An 18,938-nucleotide genomic window follows, 5' to 3' on the forward strand; every position below is an offset into this window, starting at 1 on the left:
CCAGCCCCAGAAAGCAACAGAACTTGGCAGCTTTAGCCATGTGGTTCTGGCTTTAGAGTCAACAAATCTCTCTCTCTGCAACTAAGTTGCTGAGGCCAGATGTGTGACAGGGGTGTCCCTGCATGGAGGCTCAGAGCAGTGATTTTTTTTTTTAAATTAATTTTTAAAATGGACAAAACCTGTTGGCATTATCAACCATCTCTAGCCTCAGCAGGCAGCGGAACTTGACAGCTTTGACCAAGTGGTTTTGGTTTTCGAGACAAGAAATCTCCCCCTGTAACTGAGTTGCTGAGGCCAGATGTACAAGAAGGGTGTCTCCCTCCCTGGGAGCAGGAGAATGGCTCCAAACTGCAACTTTCTAGTCATGGCTTAGTCTTTGTGGTAACTAGTGCCCACCTTGAAGGCGCCCAAGAATCACATCACTAGAATCTGAGCAAAAGATGTTCTGATCGGAAAAATGTTTCAAAGGCGTTTGAAAGCTACAGTCAAGAACTGAGTTCAACACAAGACGCACCCTTATCACTTAGGACGTTACCAGGATTTTTCGAAACCCTGAACAAGGAACCAGATGTGAAGCTGTAATACATATCATATGTAACACTTATGACAGCGCTCAATGTACTTCGGAGCCTCCAGCTTATACTGAATGCATTTTAGACAAGCTGTTCTCTGTGGGCACGTGGAAAACAGTAATCAGACTTTACGCCACAGAGGACCTGGGTATCCACCATCTTTTCCGACCTCATACTATGCTCATGGTATCTGCACTTAACAGAACTAGACATGCTGTTCATTATACAACTCATGCAGAGGCTTGACAGGGCAGTGCCTGAATATTTGCTGAAAGGCAGGAATTTTTAAAATTATTTTTTATGTTAGCACACAAAGAAATGAGTCCTGTTACTACATTTTTATATCTTGTGGCATCGCACTTTATCCTAATCCATCTCCTGCCCAAGAGCTTGCCACCCTTCCCCTGGCTGTTCCCAGATGGTCCTTCCTCCTGCTCTCCTATCACAGCGGTCCACTGCCTTCTCTGTTCCTCTTTTCTCCTCACTTCTCCAGATCCTCCTCCTGGCCTCATGATCCCCCGACTCCTATACACACACAGGTTCCACACGAGTCAGTCTTCCTAACTGGCTTACCGTGCTTGTGAGCTCCAGCTTCACCCACATTCCTAAAGGCAGTACATTTTGAAAATATATATGCGTTATCCAAAGTTTTACTTCTGTAACAAACAAGGCCAGGAAATGGAGAAGCTAAAAACATACATGAAATTTCAAGACTCCCCTCTATACCCTACTGCCAATCAGTCCCAAGTCTTCAAAAGCCTCAGGTGATGACATAGCGGGTAAGTCCCCCGCCTCGGACCTCTGACAGTCTGTGGCAATGCCGCAAAATATGCATGATCACATAAAACCTCTTGTCAACTTTCAAAGCCGTGAATTCCTTTATGTCAGCTTCCACGATGAAGTGATGACCTGAAAAGAGAACCGACAGGCTGATTGTCACAAGGCCAACCCTCCTGTAAGTTTTTATGGTGTCCCCTTGTAAACGGCCGAGTCTCTCTTACTGTCCCTCTCCAACTACAAAACATGGAGAGCAATGGTGTTCCTGCTAAAATCATGTTGCATCTACGAGGGCCACAAGGCATCCCTGCTGACGTTGGTATGCCCTAACCGCCACCCAGACAGTCTGTGGAAACGTTTGCAAAGGGAACCTACAACAACTATCGGCTAACTAAAGACCTTGGCTGAGCCAAGAAGTCTGTCCAGTCTGCAAAGTGAGACAAGGTGTAGTGAGGACTGAGGCCCGGCAAGCTGCGAGCGCATGGTGACACGCAGCTTAGCTGTGGATGACCAACCGCTAGGGGCAGCGGTGTCCAGAATGGCTGTGTTTCTCACTGTGATTCCCCAGCAGCTGCCGCCCTCATAGCCCATCCCGTTCGTTACCTTTCGTGTCCTTCGTTTCTTCATTAATAAATCTCTGGTAGAGATTTCTCTTCACAGAGCTCATAGATGCTTTTGGTTGATGCATAATCTTATATTTGCTAACTACTGCCTTGTTAATTTCCTTAATAATATCATTAATTTGACAATATGTTAAACGGGACTTCATGTACCTGTTTAAAAAAAAAGTATGTAGTTATTCATTTTTGAGTTTACTTCATATTTATTTATATTACAAACATAAAAATATTATATGTTTAAAGACTTAGTTCTGCTACTTTTAAAAATAAGATAAAATATAACATAAAACAAAAACATATTGGAATTGGACAAACAGAAGGAAGAGAGTCCACGAATAGGCAGAAGAACCAAGACTCGCTTGCTTGCACACTCAGGAGTCCCCTAAAAACACTAAACTGGATGATCTATGTGGTGGTTTGAATGGCACTGTTAGGAGGTGTGGCCTTGCTGAAGGAAGTGTGTCACTGTACTGGTGGGCTTTGAGGACTCCTAGTGCTCAGGCTCTGCCCAGTGCAGAAAAAAGAGCATCCTCCTGGCTGCCTGCAGAAGCCAGTCTCTCCCTCGCTGCCTTCCAATCAGGATGTAGAACTCTCTGCTCCTCCCGCACCATGTCTCTCTATACGCCAGCCCCAATTAAATGTTTCCCTTTGTAAGAGCTGCCTTGGTCACCGTGTCTCTTCACAGCAATGACACCCTAACTAAGACAGGATATGCAGAGGACCTGGTGAAGACCTGCATGTGCACACTCAGTCTGTGAGTTTAAATGTGCTTTGATCATGCTGACTTAGAGGGCTTTGTTCCCTTAGTGCCCTCCATCTCCTCTGGCTCTTACACTCCCACCGCCTCTTCTGCAGGGTTCCCTGAGCCCTGACGAGAGGGATTTGATTGAGACATGTCATTTAGAGCTGAGTGTTCTAACGTATGCAGTTATTCTTTAGAAATCATCACCGTGACCGAGGCAACTCCTGTGAAGGCAAACTTTTCCTTTGAGAAATGTATTTCTTTCTTGATGATACCATCCCCTGCAAACCGTGAACATTCCTAAAAGGCAGAAGTTTCTACAAGAAGAGTGGCAAGCACCGAACCACAAAGTGACAGTACACGCTGGTCATGGTAGCACACACCTTTAATCCCAGGGCTTGGGAGAAGAGACAGGTAGATAGATCTCTGTGAGTTTGAGGCCAGCCTGATCTACATAATGAGTTCTAGACCAGCCAGGACTCCACAGTGAGTCCCTGTGGAGACTCTTTTCACTTCTGCACACTACTCATCTACAGCCACGACTGGTAAGCCAGAAAGCTTGCTTGAATGCAGCTGGTCTTTGCTACTTCGTGGGTCCTTCATTCCCCTGCACCCATTTCACTCCCTAAAACTAGTAGAGAAAGAAGGATAGAGGGGAGAAAGAGATCCCTGAATCTAATTTCTTTCCCAACCATCCCTCCCTCAGTTCCCCAACAGTCCCCTTCTCCCAGTTTCCCAGTATTGGCAGCTCCAACTGTTCTATCCTATCCACTGGGCTCAGGTTCTCCTGGCTCAACTGTGTCCTAACGACATCTTCTGCACCAACTGCCTTCTCTTCTCACTCTGCTAACCCAATCTTTCTCAGCCTTAGCTGGGTTTTTAATATCTGATCCTGTTCCCAGAAATCCAAGAGGCAACCAACACTGAAGGTCATTGGGACAAGTAGTTCTAACAGCTAAGAATTCTTAAAGAGCCAGTTGATGAGCAACCGGAGCCCCTTTAAAGGGCCAGGCAAGGGAGATAAATTACACTACAGGTGAACACTAGAATTTACACTTGGTACTCACGCAGGAACGTCATTGAATTCATCCATAGTTATAAATTGCATTTCCTTAATAATTCTCTGCTCTTTGGGAGGCTTCTTTGGCAGTACAGGCTCCTCAACTTTATCTGACTCTTTTGGATCCAGCTCTGGCTTGGGAACTCTATAGAGGAGAGATGAACATGCAGACAGGCAAGTGTCAGAGGGAAGTAGCAGACTGAACATGTTTTTTAAACTGGGGGGGGGGGTATCTGTAAATGTGTGACATATCCTTGTTTAATAATTTTATAGCCAACTTTTCTTTATATCCCTACCCCTTGGTTATGAAGATCTCAGTTGTAAGAGGAATTTTGAAAATTAAGTTAGTAAATCTTCAGAGTATGGCTGTTTTCATGTATATAGCCAACCATGTATGTCACCCACAGAACGGACACCACACACCTCCCCAGTATTCCTGTTTGCTTCTCAGAGTCAACGTGTAAGGCTGGGCTTAACTCCAGCGTCTCTTCTTCATCCCCCGAGCTCGGAGCCTGGAGACACCAGTCATCTTCCCTGTATCATAGTGTCGTCTGTTAGTCGCTACTATTGTGTCACTAAGCTATTGCAGACTCAGCAAGAACCAAGGGCGGCCCTTGAACTCACTCTATAGCAAATGGAGTCTAGCAATGCACTGTAGTGAGTGAAGTCCAGGGACAGGCTATAGCTCTCAGGCTGTTTAACTGCCCAGACAGAAGAGACATCAGCTGCCATAATGCATGAACTATTCCAAGAAAAAAAAAAAAAAACCAGACCAGGGAAAATAAGAGATCCAACACAGAAGGAAGCAGAGAAACTCCCCAGAGACCAGACCCAGAGTGCAACAAACATAACAGGTTATTGTGGGTGGTCAATAAAATCTGGATTACTCTATCCTAGCTGTGTGGTAGAATTACAGCAGGAATCACAGTTAAAACAAAGTGATGGTTGCCAGGCGTGGTGGTGCACGCCTTTAATCCCAGCACTCAGGAGGCAGAGGCAGGCGGATTTCTGAGTTTGAGGCCAGCCTGGTCTACAGAGTGAGTTCCAGGACAGCCAGGGCTATACAGAAAAACCCTGTCTTGAAAAACAAACAAACAAACAAACAACAACAACAACAAACAAACAAACAAAGTGATGGCGCCATACTTTCTTTGGCGAACACCCACACGACCTCCATCATTAAACTGGGTGAATCTTCCCTGAACTTTCTCTTCTTGACCATGTACTAAGGACACGCCTGGTAACCCCCACTGAATCCACTTCAACCTATTCAAAACTTCAGCTTTGACCTGGCTGATAACTGAAGCTGGGCCATGGCAGCTCTGTTATGCTGGCCACACTCCTCTAGCTAGCCACTCTCCAGCCCACTCTGTAGTCTGACTGATGACCAAGAGGCGTCTTTCCTCTGATGCTCAGCTGGAACTTTCTTCAGCAGTGCTCTCTCCTTGTAGGGAAAGTCTAAGAATCATCAAGGCCAGTACAGTGGAGGTAGGGTCTGCATCAAAAGTATTTTAAGGTACTCATTATATCCTGTTCTAAATTTAGCTCATACATATATAGATACTGGTTGACTATTCTTTAAATTTTACATATACTACCTAAATCACTTTCCTGTACATACTACACTTCAAAAGTTAAGTTAGCTATGGAACGTTTGTACTTGCTGAAAGTACCTGTTAGAACCAGTTTTGGTGTCAGGACTGGAGAGATGGAGTAGAGATGAGAGTCCAGGAAAGGTGGGGGCACAACAGAGAAACTCTTATAGACAAAAAGGATAGACAGAAGAGCTAATTCAGAGCCAGGCAATGTGAACAAAGCAGAGGATAAGACACAAAACAAGAGAGACATTACTGAATAGGTGGTGGCTGATAGAACAAAAAACAGTGAAGACAAAAGACCCTGCCTAGGCAACACAAGCCATAGGTTTGCCTGGGCAACCAAAACCCATAGGCTGGACACATGGGTAATGAAAGAGCCACTGAGTTCAGCCTTGGACCTGCCAACTTTGAGAGAATACAGCTCATTCACCAGACTTCCAGGAGGCTACAAGATCACCAGAACTAGATGTCAAGGCTAGAACTGGACACTTCGGAGCACTGACAACTAGGGTCAGGCAAGCAGAAGCTCGCGAGGCGCAGAGGGAGAGAGGGGACACAACCGCATCTAAGAAATGCGGGATGGCAGTCAAGGAAACGGGGCAGTATGGAAAGAACATCCAGGAACAAAGTGGGTGAGCAAGGGATGCAGACATGGAGCTGAGGAAGCAAGCACTTCGCCATCATTCTCACAGGAGCAGTGCAGTGGTAGCTGAATGCCAGGCACACTGGCTGCTGGCGGAGTGGCAAGGGTGGAGTTGGTGGCTTCTCCAGCTGTTTCTCAGGGCTCACAGAGCCTGTCTGATCCTAAAGGCAGTGATTACCCTGGTTCTCAAGGGTCACAGGGAGCTACTACCCAGAGGTCAAAATCTTGGTGATGAAAAGACCTCCACTGTCACTCTGGCAGGAGGCAGGAGACTGAGTACCCTATTCTATTCTCACAGCAAAGAACGGCCTGAAGGAGTGAGGAGACTGGGGAAGACAGGGAAGTACGGCTTCTACTGCGAGAGACAAGAGCGTCAAGTATGTGACAGAAAATGACTGAGATGTTTGTTTCCACAAATACCGCCAGACAGCAAGAATCCACAGAAGGATACTCACAAGCTCTGGGTCGCCGTCACTTGAGGCAGATGGGGAGGAACGTGTTCTTTGAGATGTTCCACATCTTTACACTCTTCTTCAAGAGATTCACAGAGCTCCTAAATTTTAAAAATGCTTGTGAGCAAGACTTCTTCCTCTACATGTGATGTGTGATGTAAGACACGCCCTCAGGAAGGACCATGATGCTCTCAGTCCTTGCAAGTGCCAAAAGCAGGGACGCACGGCTCTTCCTGGAGGGTTCACACTGCCACTGTGGGGCTGAGATGAAGTTTAAGTCTTTCCCACACATGTTAACCTTGGGAAGCATCTAAGAAGCAGATGAAGAGTGAGTGTACAGACGTTTTTCACTTAGCGGATCGCTCTTATTGGGTCAGCGCACGCTCCCCAGTGCTGCCCCTGCAACAGGAGCAGGGCCGGCCGAGGAGGTCAACCCAGGTGAGAGGCACTTTTCATACATTTCTGATTTCTGAGTTTTACGTTTAGGTTTTTTTTTGTTTGGTGTGTCTTGGTGTCTGTGAGTGGGAGTCTGTGTACAGTGTGTGAGAGTACATACAGTGTATAATATGTATCTGTGTACAGTGTGTGGGGTGGGGGGTGAATACAGCATGTGGAGTTGGATGTGTTCAGTGTGTATATACAGTGTGTGTTTTATTTAATTTCTGCTAGAACCTGGGACAAGGAACTCATACCAAGAAAGCTTCCTGCTCCTCCGGCTCTCAATCACATGACCAGACTTCGTGTCCCAGGTGAACACACTCTGGACTCCCATCTATACCTTGAGTTCCAGGAAAGATGAAAACTCACTGACCAATACTGTTCTCCATTTTGAACCTATGACATTTTTCTTTTCATGTTCATGGCCACTACTTTCCTTTTAACAGGGGATTTACATCAAGCTTGGTTATGCCCGTCCCTAGAGCTGAAAAGTCTTCTCAGACAAAGACTGCAGGCTGGAGGGGCCTGGAAGCTACCTTTCCAAGCTCACTGAGCACTCCAATGCACCAACAGCCGCATGGGATAATCACGGTGCAGGCGGGTTTCCTCATTAGGAAAGTACACAAATGCTCTTATTAGCTGAAGTTAATTAGAAGACGTATTTAGAACAAAACATGCCCGTGAGTGAAGTTCAAGCTTTTCTTCAATGAGGAGTCCCTATATTTTATAAAAAGGAGGAAACAGAGGGTAGCTAAGAAACAGCTATTGTTCTTTAAGTGAGAACCCTGAGACCTCAAGAGGTGACATGGCTCTCTCAGGGTGGCAGAGAAGACCAAGGAGAGGGCCCAGATCTCGTCTCGTGCCAGGCAGCTGTTCTCACTCGGCATTCGCCCAAGGCACCATTTGTTTATATTGCACCTACAAAGAATTCTTTAGAAAATTTACTTTCTAGCAAAGTTCTATGCTATTGGCCATTAACATGAAGAAAGAAATGGCTGTCCTTCTGAACTCTGTTGAGAACACCCTGTTACTTTACAGACTAATAGTTTGCAAAGTCATAGACATTCTAAACATCAAGGACCCTTACAAATGACCACCGGGTGACGAAGAGTTTCTGGGTCCATCACCTTCTCTTTACAAGTCAGGAAAGCATTACCTTGAGTGAACTGTTAGTTTGTTCTTGATACTGAATTTCCAATTCAAATTTATTTAGGAGCTCATTTACTGCAATGATCTCATCTCCTATTTTACTTAAGGTGGTCTTCAAGGCAGGGTCCTGGCCTAGGATAAAGAAAGAGAAAATGGAGAACAAAGTCTATATAAAATCCAAACATACAAGACCCACAGGAACTCTTGGGACAGACACCTACAACTTGGAAAAACATTTGAGTGGAAAAAGGACAATTTTTTCTTCATTTAAGACCTTTCCCCATAGGTAATCTTAAATTGTCTGTCTTGTTTTGTTAATGTATGACAAGAAGGAAAAGGGAGGTAAGCCCAAAGTGTTTCCTGCAGCTTTTATTTCTGGCAAATTCCCTCAATACAATAAAACCTTCAGAAATAATAAACACCTGTATATCTGCCTAGCTGAGCATTTATCAGAAAGAGGCAAGTCTCCCGAGGTACCCACATGAGCTGGGATTCAGACACCAGGCAGGGCATATGGGCAGAGGCTACAAGCCCAGGCAGTACATGTGGGGGGATGCTAGAGAGGAGGTTTCTGGTCTCAGTGACTACATACCCATAGCAAAGAACTGACTCGACTATGGAGAAGATCCAATGACTTCTGAGACCTCAAACCACAGGGTGTCAGAAGTGAAAAATCTCACTCGAGGCTGTTACCTACTTCAGGGGACATATTCTTTTTTAGGAGGTGAGGGTGAGACAGGGTTTCTCTGTATAGCCCTGGCTGTCCTGGAACTTGCTCTGTAGACAAGACTGGCCTCAAATTCCACCTCCCTCTGACTCCTTAGTGCTGGGACTAAGAATATGCCGTGGCACATATAGAGGTGTATAGAGGTGAGCCTTAAGATAGCAGCAGCTCGCTTTGGGAATTTGTAATATAAGTTTGCAATTCATCCTCGCTAGTGAAAACCCTTAACCAGAGATAGAAACAACAACAACAAGAACAACAAAGGCAGACTGGTGAAAACCCTTGAGGACCTGGAAGAAGCAAAGACAAGACGTTTAGAAACGGCATGTTTACACTTCTTGTACCACCTAGCACCTCTCCAGATTCATAGATCTATGAGGGATTGGAAAACCTGAAGTTTCTTCCTCCCTGCAAATACAAGAGCCTTAGAACAAGCTAGATGGCTCAGCAGGTAAAGGCACCTACTGCCTAGCCTAACAACCTGGTTTTGATCATGGTGGAAGCAAAGAAGCAACTCCCCCAAGCACAGACACTAAATACGTAAGTAAATAAAATCTAACAAAACACTGCTTTAAGAAGAACTTTGAAACCCCGTCTTGAAAACAAAACAAAACAAAACAAGAATAACTTTGCAAGTTTGTTTGTTTGTTTGTTTGGTTTGGTTTTTGGAGACAGGGTTTCTCTGTGTAGCCCTGGCTGTCCTGGAACTCACTTTGTAGACCAGGCTGGCCTCGAACTCAGAAATCCACCTGCCTCTGCCTCCCAAGGGCTGGGATTAGAGGCACGTGCCACCACTGCCCAGCAACTTTGAAAGTTTTAAGACCAGTCAGTGTGATTAGGCATACCTATAATCCCAGCACCCAGGAGGCAGAGGCAGGATCTTTGTGAGTTGAAGGCCTACAAAGTTCCAGGACAGCAAGGACTACACAGAGATAACCCAGCTCAAAAAAAAAAAAAAAAAAAAAAGCCAAAGGATGAAACACAAGTAAGTGAAGAACATTTGATGACATTTGCTGTGTGGAAGCAGAAGGGACTAACTAGACATTCCTGGCCTGGAGTCTGACATAGCAGTACCTGTTACAGGAGGTGGCTGGACAACTTAACTTCATGAAAGGACACGGAAGAGTTAACATTCCCTAAATTCCAATCACTACATTGCTGTGAGGTCTAGTGTGTTACTCTTATTTTGCCTTGCTAATTCTATCTGATACTAAATTCATAACTAAAATGAATTGGTAAGTACATTTCAGAGATTTTTGAGTTTTGTTGTTTGTTTTCTGGGGGGGAGGGGGGAGGGAGGGAGGGTCTCACTACATAGCTCTGTATGTCCTGGAATTCACTATGACGACCAGGCTGGCCTTAAACTCTGAGATCTGCCTGCCTCTGCCTCCAGAGTACAGGAATTATTGGCCCTTATTTCCCAGAAGAATGTAAAGAAAACGAATGTTCACCCATTACTTAACGGCTCCTCTGCATTATTCAAGACAGTGACACTGGAGTGTTTTGAAAATCAATATTGGAATTCTAAAACTAAGTGACAGCCACGGCAGAACAATAATCAAGACGTATTGTGCTTACCCCAAATCTGAGTCTGTTTCGCTTACCAAGATTTCTTATCGACAGAATTTTCTTAATATTCCCAATCTTCTCATTAACATAAGAGCATAACTCTTCTAGCTCTGAGTCCATCCTTTAAACGTCTAAATAAAACATAAGAGAAACACTTTTAAAAAGAAAGTAAAGCCAAATTTCTGTTCACTTTCAATATCTAAAAATATTCACAGCCGGGCGTGGTGGCGCACGCCTTTAATCCCAGCACTTGGGAGGCAGAGGCAGGCGGATTTCTGAGTTCGAGGCCAGCCTGGGCTACAAAGTGAGTTCCAGGACAGCCAGGGCTATACAGAGAAACCCTGTCTCGAAAAACCAAAAAAAAAAAAAAAAAAAAAAAAAAAATATTCACAAGTAAACAACTTTGAAGGGAAAGAACGCAACCGTAGCCTTTTTTTTTTTTTTCTTTTCCAATTCTACAAAATTCAGTGTCTAACAGTACACAACGGTAAGGTGTCTTGGAGGCTCCTGCAAACCAGAGCTGCCATCTTCCGCCAGGCTGGTGGAAAGAAAGGTCCTTGTGAGGGTTGAGTGTAAAGGTGCCGATCCAGTCCTTTGACAACGCGATGCGGCATCGTCAAGTCCATGCTTGAGAACCGCGCCATGCAGCTACCAAGAATAAAAATGACAAAACAGCCAGGCGTGGTGGCGCTCGCCTTTAATCCCAGCACTTGGGAGGCAGAGGCAGGCGGATTTCTGAGTTCGAGGCCAGCCTGGTCTACAGAGTGAGTTCCAGGACAGTCAGGGTTATACAGAGAAACCCTGTCTCAGAAAAATAAGAAAAGAAAAAAGAAAAAGAAGAAGAAATGGCAAACCAAACCAAACCCCTCCTAACAATTACGAGTTTGCGCAGGCTGGAACCCGCAGTCGGGGAAGGCGGGGGCCGACCCTCCGTGCCGCCCGCTCCCCGAACCTGCTAAGCGATGCCTCTTCAGGCGGCTTCGGAGCCAGCGACCTCGCAGGAGTCTGGAGCGAAGAGCCCGCACTATGTCTGGGGACCGAGCGCACCGGTCCACGACCGAATCGCCGAATCCAGACGCCAACTTCCAGAGCCTAAATTCAAACTGCCCGCCCGATCCGCGGCCGCGCAGGCGCACAAAGGCGTTCCCCCGAACAGCGCAGACTCCGCTTAGGGAAAGAATTTCCGCGGGATCTGTCAGCGTCTGGGCGGGGTCGTGGGCGGGTCCTGGGGCGGAGCTAAGGCAGGATTGGATCGCTTCTGACATAGAAGGCTGACTTTTGGAGCCCTGGCGCTCTCAGTGGGTGAATTCAGTTGGTTATCCTCTGTGACCACAGCCAGCCCAGCTAGAGGCCCAGAGTTCCGAAATAACATGAGCAGCTCAAACAGTGGCTCTCGAACCTGCTGCAGAGTCATCAGGTGCAGCTTTTACAAACACCAGGGACTGGGAGCAAATTGAGCTCAGACATTCAGAGCATTTTTTTTTTTTTAAATACTCCCAGATGATCCCAGAAAGCAGCCAATTTGGCGAGCTTAAAGATTCTGCCTTTATGGGGATTAGATGCATCAAGATGGAAGCCAAGGAAACTTATGCACCTTGGTTTACATAACAGAAATTTATATATTATTTATGTAGGTTAACAGATAATTTTTTTTTTTTTTTTTGGTTTTTTGAGACAGGGTTTCTCTGTGTAGCCATGGCTGTCCTGGAACTCACTTTGTAGACCAGGCTGGCCTCGAACTCAGAAATCCGCCTGCCTCTGCCTCCCGAGTGCTGGGATTAAAGGCGTGCGCCACCACGCCCGGCTCAGATAATTTTTTAAAAAAAGAAAAGAGTATGGAGAAGTGGGATAGGTGTTCGTTCCTAGGCCTGGGAACTTGAACTAGTTTGACCCTGCCAGCAGATGGAGAAATTGTCCTTGAGATGGCTGGACTCAGACACCTGTTTACAACAGAGGCTGTTTAGCTATAAGGAAGTCCCCAGGTCCCCTAGGCCCTGGAACCTTGAATTTAGTTTCTCCTGATGATTAAATGGAGTCTGAGGACAAAATGGTGCTACTTAAGAATGCATTTCTTTAGCTTGTTCCCAACAATACTCTACAAACACCAAATAGACAATTGCAAATATTTATGATATGAAAGAGAAGAGGGAATACTGGGGAGGGAAGGGTTAAGTAGGGATGGGAGAGCAAAAGGGGTCAGTCATAGCCAAGTAAGTATATATGAAATGGGTCGTTAGTCACAGGGACAAAAATGGATACCTAGAGAGAAAAGAACACAGGAAATTTGAAGAAATAATGTCAGGAAATGTCTCAAAACGTCTAAGATCCAAGAGGCCTATGTAGTCAAGGTTCTGTAGAGGAAGAGAACTTATATAATGAATCTTGCCTAGTTTAGGCTTTTGAAACCTCAAATGAAGCCCACTCCCAGTGACACACTTCCTCCAACAAGGCCACACCTCCTAGCAAACAGTGCCACTCCCTATGACTAAACTTGGCCGGGGTGTGGTGGGGGACATGTTTATTCAGTCCACCACATTCCAATCACTGGCCCCAGTAGGTTTGTGATATCGTAATGAAATGTATCCAGTACAACTTCAAAAGTCCCCATAATCTTTCATAGTCTTCTCAACACTGTTTAAAAAGTCCAAAGTTCAAAGTATCTGAGACAAATAGCAATCTCTGAACTGTAACCCCCTGTAAAATAAAAATAAAGAAGAACAGATCACACACTTCTTACATATAATGACGTAGAATATACATTGCCATTCTAAATGAGGGCATAGTGAAGAAACAGTGAAAGAAAATTAAAATTCAAGATCCACGACTCATACGGCTTGCTAGTTAGGAGGGCTTTTTGAGCCTAGAGCAAAGAACAAAGGCTGTAAAGTCATCCCAGGAACCAACTAGCCATAAAGATAGGGAAGACATACAAGAATGTCCGGACTGGCCTAGCGCCTCCCTATCTCCTGCCCTTCTGACATGGGTTAAATGTTAACCAGATGCTCTGCTGTTACCTCGCTCTTCATGTACAGTTGGCTGATGTTTAAACTGTCCAATCGTGTGAAGCCACGCCAATTCTTCCCCTACCCCCACTCTTTTCCTATATAAACCCCTAACTTTTGAGCTTCGTGGACACCTCTGTCTCCTGCGTGAGATATGTGTCGGCCCGGAGCTCCATCATTAAACTACCTCATGTGTTTGCAGCCAGATGGTCTCCCGTGATTCTTTGGGTGCACGCCATCTCGTGACTCGGGTGGGGGTATCCCCACGGAGGTCGTTCAACAGTAGATCAAAGCAGTACCTAGAGCCAGCTGGGAAGTCCACGCCTCTCCATGTCTGATGTCAGAATGTTCTTCAAGTCTCCACCTCCTTTCAGCTTTTCTTGACTCTAAATCCAGAAACATGTGGCTGAAGCTGCCAAATTCTTGTTTTGGGGGCTGGGACGTGGCTCTCTTGTTCAAATACGTTTTCATCAGCCTTCTGTCTTCTATGGTTTCCTTCACTGCTTAAACTTTTACTTCAGTCCTTTTCACAGTTCGGAAGCTTAGCTAGGCAGGGTCTTGCCCTGAGGTCACCACCTTATTAGTGTCATTTAGCATTAGGCTCTTCCTTAACCTTTTTTTAAATCTCCTTGAGTGCTGGACAGAGCTGCATTATACTTCCTAGTGCTCCTTTTCTCTTCAAACTGTACAGAGGCAGGCAGATTTCTGAGTTCGAGGCCAGCCTGGTCTACAAAGTGAGTTCCAGGACAGCCAGGGCTACACAGAGAAACCCTGTCTCAAACAAAACAAAACAAAACAAACAAACAAAAATTTCCTCTTTGCCCCCTTTCATTATAGATCTGCATAAGAGGAATTGCTAATAAGCACAGGACAAGGTCAGTACTTCTTGAAATCTCCTCTGCCAACATCAACACACAACCCTTCTATTTAGCCTCAGGCTGGTTTTTAGGACAAGGAAAAAAAAAAACCAGACATATTCTTTGCCAAAATAGCACAAGAATGGCCATTTAATAATCTTCCCCTTTGAAACTTCTGAAGCCAATCTATATTATTCTCAGTACCATTGTCTTCACTAGAATGCCCCCAAATCTTAGCATTTAAAGCATTCAACTGCTTTCCTAATTCAGAGTCCCAACAAGCAGCATGGTCAGGCCTGTCAGCGCAGTACCCTACTTCTTGGAACCAAAGTCTTATCTTAGGGACTAATTCTATTGTTGTGAAGAGAAAATTACCAAGGTCGACCCTGCTTGCTCTGGCCCAAAGATTTATTTATTATTATATCTAAGTACATTGTCAGGTCTCATTACAGATGGTTGTGAGGCACCACGGGGTTGCTGGGATTTGAACTCAGGACCTTCAGAAGAGCAGTTTGTGCTTTTAACCACTGAGCCATCTCTCCAACCCCTCTCTCACACTCTTTATTTATTTATTTATTTATTTATTTATTTATTTATTTATTTATTTATTTTGGTTTTGCAAGACAGGGTTTCTCTGTAGCCCTGGCTGTCCTGGAACTCACTCTGTAGTCCCGGCTCTCCAGTCCCTCTCTCACTCTTAAAGATGGATCTTATGGAGGCATTTTGTCAGTTGAGGTTCCTTCCTTTCAGGTGACTCTAGCTGTGTCAAGTTAACATAAAACTATCCAGGCTACCCTGTGTCTCAGGGACCTTCAGGAGTGGACTGAAGTGGAAACGTAAGGGTTCTTAGGACAGTCGATTGGATGGTGTTTTGCTGGGGCAAACATTTGAAAGGTGTGAAAGGCTCAGGCAGACTCGTGAAAGAACGTTTCCCTGAAGCAGACACCAAAGAGTGGATGTTCTACTAAAGCAAGCATGTGAAAGGACACGTGATGAAGGATTCTTTGCTAACAACACACACATGTATTGGTCCCCCTTACATTGCATAGTTGAGCTGCATTTGTCAGGACTCCATAGAGAGAAACATACCAAAAAAACTTATAGTGGTGTGCTGCAGTTTCTTTGTAGATTCTGAAGACCCAGGCTGACTGGATGCGTGTTCTGAGGCAAGACCCTTCTTGAGGCAAGACCTGTGCTAAGACAAGCCACGTGAAGGACACATGATGTCTAGAAGGTATAAATAGGACCCCACAGAGTGATGGAGAGAGAGATTGGCTTGCTGGTACAGCTAGCTGTGCAATGCTTGTGAGACTCTCGTCTTCCCTGATCGTTGTTTCCCAGAGAGAGGCACAGCCGAGGACTACTCCTGGCATCCCTCCAGGTCCTTCCTGGTGACTGGAGCAGAGGCTGAGGCCTGGCTGTCTCTGCTAGGTTATGTCACTGCTATTGCTAACCCGACTCTACCAAACTAAACTGCTGGTATATCCAAGAAGTGTTTGTGAGTGGATCGAGTTGCTGCTGAAAGGAAATAAAACTTGAGACATGTGATTCATGTAATTTATGTCAAATAGCCCTAAGAGTTGTTTGTGAGCTTTGAAACCTGGGGCTGAGAACATAGCAGAACAGACCAGGACATGCCCGGGCAGGCCAGTCGTTACATGTCCTGACTGGCCTAGTGCCTTCCTATCTCCTTCCCTTCTGACACTCTGTTGATGTTTAAATGGACCAATCATGTGAAACCGCGCCAATTCCTCCCCGAGCCCCACCCTTTTTCTATAAAAACCCCTAGCTTCCAAGCCTTTGGGGGGTCGAAACCACTGTCTCCTGCATGAGATACGTTTCGACCCGGAGTTCCGCCATTATGGCTTCACCATGTGGTCGACACCTCTGTCTCCTGCGGGGAGATATGTGTCGGCCTGGAGCTCCGTCATTAAACTACCTCGTGTTCTTACATCAAGTTGGCTGTCTGTTCGTGATTCTTGGGTGCGCGCTGAACGGAAATTGAGTGGGGGGTTCCCCACCAGGTTCTTTCACTGCCACCTGTGAACTGTGAACTGAACTGCTGATTTTTAGACAACACAGATGGGAGTTGCTCCAAAGAACCTTTCTGTTGTGTGTAGCTTTTTGCTACACCACCTTAGTTCTAAACAGGTCCGCTTTCCCCATATCCTTTCTTTTCCACTACCTCTGGTGGGTGGTGGGCTACAAGGGAAGTTAAAGCATTTAAGAACCATCATTTAAAAATTAAAATTACAGTAGACACGCAATGTCAAAGTGTAAGCTGAATAAACTTTTTCTTCCACAGCTTGTGTTTTGGTTGTGGTGTTTCATTGCAACAATAGAAACCCTAAGACACGGGGTTTCTGAGAAATGCAGGGTGTCAGCTTTGTGTTTCCTCATGGCCATCAGCCCTGGCTAAGCTCTGATAGCCATTCAAGGGTGTCTGCAGCTGTGCTGCCATCTTAGGGCCCAGCTTTGTGACACAGTTGGCGAACCCAACTGGACTCCTCTGTAAGAACAAGGAGCAGTTACAACTGCTGAGCCACTTCTCCAACCTCACAATCAAACTTGTAAAATAGAATCTTGAAGAGAGCAAAACAAGTAACTAGAGTAAACCCCACCTGAAGGCAGCCAATCAGAAGCTGCTCCAATACTCGGTCTCCAGCAAGGGCCATGAGTCAGCATGTTTCCAGGCCCTCAGCAAAGGTTCTGCAAAGTCTCCAGAGCCCCAGCCAATCCCAGAGACACCCAATAGCTGACCAATCAAGTGAAAGGACATCTACCCCCACCCTGCAATTCCCTTTAAATTATGCCTGTGAAGCACACCGTGTCTTCGATTCTGATAGTTAGTGGACCCCTGCATGCTGGATTTCTGCAGAATAAACACTCGTTGCTGTTGGATACTATTTGAGTCTGGGCTATCACTCTTCAGTGAATCATGAGCCCTTGCAAAAGCAAATAACTCAAAGCAAGTTAGTCTACAACGTTTCTTCAGGTTTTCCTCTTTCTCATGTTTCCTGCTAATTCCCCAACCTGCAGGGGGATTGTCAAGTCAGGAAAAAGTATGAAGCTATGTTAACATTTGTTGCAATTTTATTTAGAATACCACTTGAAAATGTTCTGTCAGTTTAAAAGTCAGGTGTCTCACACAATGGTGTGCAGAAAAGAGAAACACCAATTTTAGTTGTCCAGATTAAGTACTGGGATATGGCTGTGAAGGAGTGAAGGATTTAGTCTCTCTCTCTCTCTCTCTCTCTCTCTCTCTCTCTCTCTCTCTCTCTCACACACACACACACACACACACACACATACACACACACAGACAGACAGACAGCTGGAACATGGTCAGTTGTAGGATGCTTGCCTGCAATGTGAACCCTGAATCTCTGGGTTCAATCCTCAACACCCCAGCACATGCCTCTTATCCTAGCACTCTGGAGGTGCTAGGTCCCCACGCCTTAATGCAACTGACACCAAAATAAAAGCACCATTCAGGCCTCGGAACCCAGCAGGAACAAAGACCTAGTCCCCATGCCAAAACAGAGACAAAGGCTAAGTCATTGGTTCCGGGGTGTGTCTCGGAAAGTTCCTAAATGTGCTAACCTTGCTTTTGGCCTCTGTAGTGCTGCTTCTTGCTAACTAGTCTTGTTAACTAGTCTTGCTAACTAGTCTTGTTAACTACAGTGTGTCAACCTGGAATGTGTTTTGTGTGCTTAAAAGACCAACAGCAGTGAGGCATGGGGCCTACATGATTTGGGAAAGTCTCTTTCAGCCACCGGCAGTAAACAGACTTTCTAGTCAACTTTAAGAATGTCTGTGTATAGCTGGGCGTGGTGGCTCACGCCTTTAATCCTAGCACTCGGGAGGCAAAGGCAGGCGGATTTCTGAGTTCGAGGCCAGCTTGGTCTACAAAGTGAGTTCCAGGACAGCCAGGGCTATACAGAGAAACCCTGTCTCGAAAAACCAAAAACCAAAAACCAAAAAAAAAAAAAAAAGATGTCTGTGTATGATCTCTGGTGGACTTACCATGTGACGGAGGTGGAAGTTTAAAGTCATCCTGGGCTAAAGAGTCTATCTCAAAAAGCAGAAAAAGAAATGCATAAAGTGTGGCATGCTGTGACATTATTCTGCAGTTTATAGAGCCAAGGAAAAAATGAAGTCAGTTTAAGAATTATTATCTTTTTGCCCAGTGGTGGTAGCACACACCTACTCCCAATACTTAGGAGGCAGAGGCAGAAGCAGGCAGATTTCTGTAAAGTCAAGGTCAGCCTGATGTAGAGTGAATTCCAGCATAGCTAAGGCTGTACCTAAACCCTGACTTGAAAGAGAAACCCTGAGTTGAGATAAAAAAGAATTATGAGTTTGTAATTTTTTAAAAATTAAGTCTATGTGTGTAGTCATTCATGTTTGTGTGCGCACAGTGCCCTTGGAGACCAGAAGAGGGAGTAGTAGGCTTCCGCTGGAGCCGGATTTAGTGTTGTGAGCTGCCTGATGTTGGTGCTGGGAACTGAATTCATGCCCTCTGCAAGAACACTCTTAGTCCCTGAGCTATCTCTCTAGACCTCCCTGTTTGTCCTCTCACCCCTCCTTCCTTCCCCTCCCGTGTGTGGTGTGTGTATGTGTGTGTGTGTGTGTGTGTGTGTGTGTGTTACTTTACTCCAGCTATAGCTTTAGTGTGGAAGTCAAAAACCACTAAGCATGCTGTTGTCAGTCCTCACCTCCCGTCCTCCTGTAT

At 45.4% G+C, this 18,938-nt stretch overlaps 1 protein-coding gene across 1 annotated transcript; it reads right to left on the minus strand.

Moving 5' to 3' along the window:
• Positions 1–1,213: 1,213 nt before the first annotated feature.
• Ska1 (spindle and kinetochore associated complex subunit 1) lies at positions 1,214–11,418 on the minus strand. Its single transcript, XM_085833531.1, has 7 exons — positions 11,297–11,418; positions 10,380–10,475; positions 8,059–8,183; positions 6,468–6,565; positions 3,779–3,916; positions 1,953–2,122; positions 1,214–1,481 (listed from the first exon to the last, which is right to left on the minus strand). The coding sequence occupies exons 2-7, from the start codon at positions 10,462–10,464 to the stop codon at positions 1,333–1,335; spliced, it is 765 nt and encodes a 254-aa protein (XP_085689657.1). The 5' UTR covers positions 10,465–10,475; positions 11,297–11,418; the 3' UTR covers positions 1,214–1,332.
• Between the last annotated feature and the right edge of the window lie 7,520 nt (positions 11,419–18,938).

Source organism: Mus caroli, unplaced genomic scaffold, assembly GCF_978045245.1.
Source record: "Mus caroli unplaced genomic scaffold, Mus_caroli_1 scaffold_19, whole genome shotgun sequence".
In the NCBI taxonomy this organism is placed as follows: domain Eukaryota; kingdom Metazoa; phylum Chordata; class Mammalia; order Rodentia; family Muridae; genus Mus; species Mus caroli.

Bases quoted from the DNA above. Each gene is read 5' to 3' on its own strand.
- Ska1 (XM_085833531.1), bottom strand. From the start codon at position 10,464: ATGGACTCAGAGCTAGAAGAGTTATGCTCTTATGTTAATGAGAAGATT. The intron at 6,566-8,058 runs GTAATGCTTTCC...TTTAAAATTTAG, and splicing joins AAACTAACAGTTCACTCAAG to GAGCTCTGTGAATCTCTTGA. The intron at 1,482-1,952 runs GTAACGAACGGG...TTCTCTTTTCAG, and splicing joins AGAAACGAAGGACACGAAAG to GTCATCACTTCATCGTGGAA.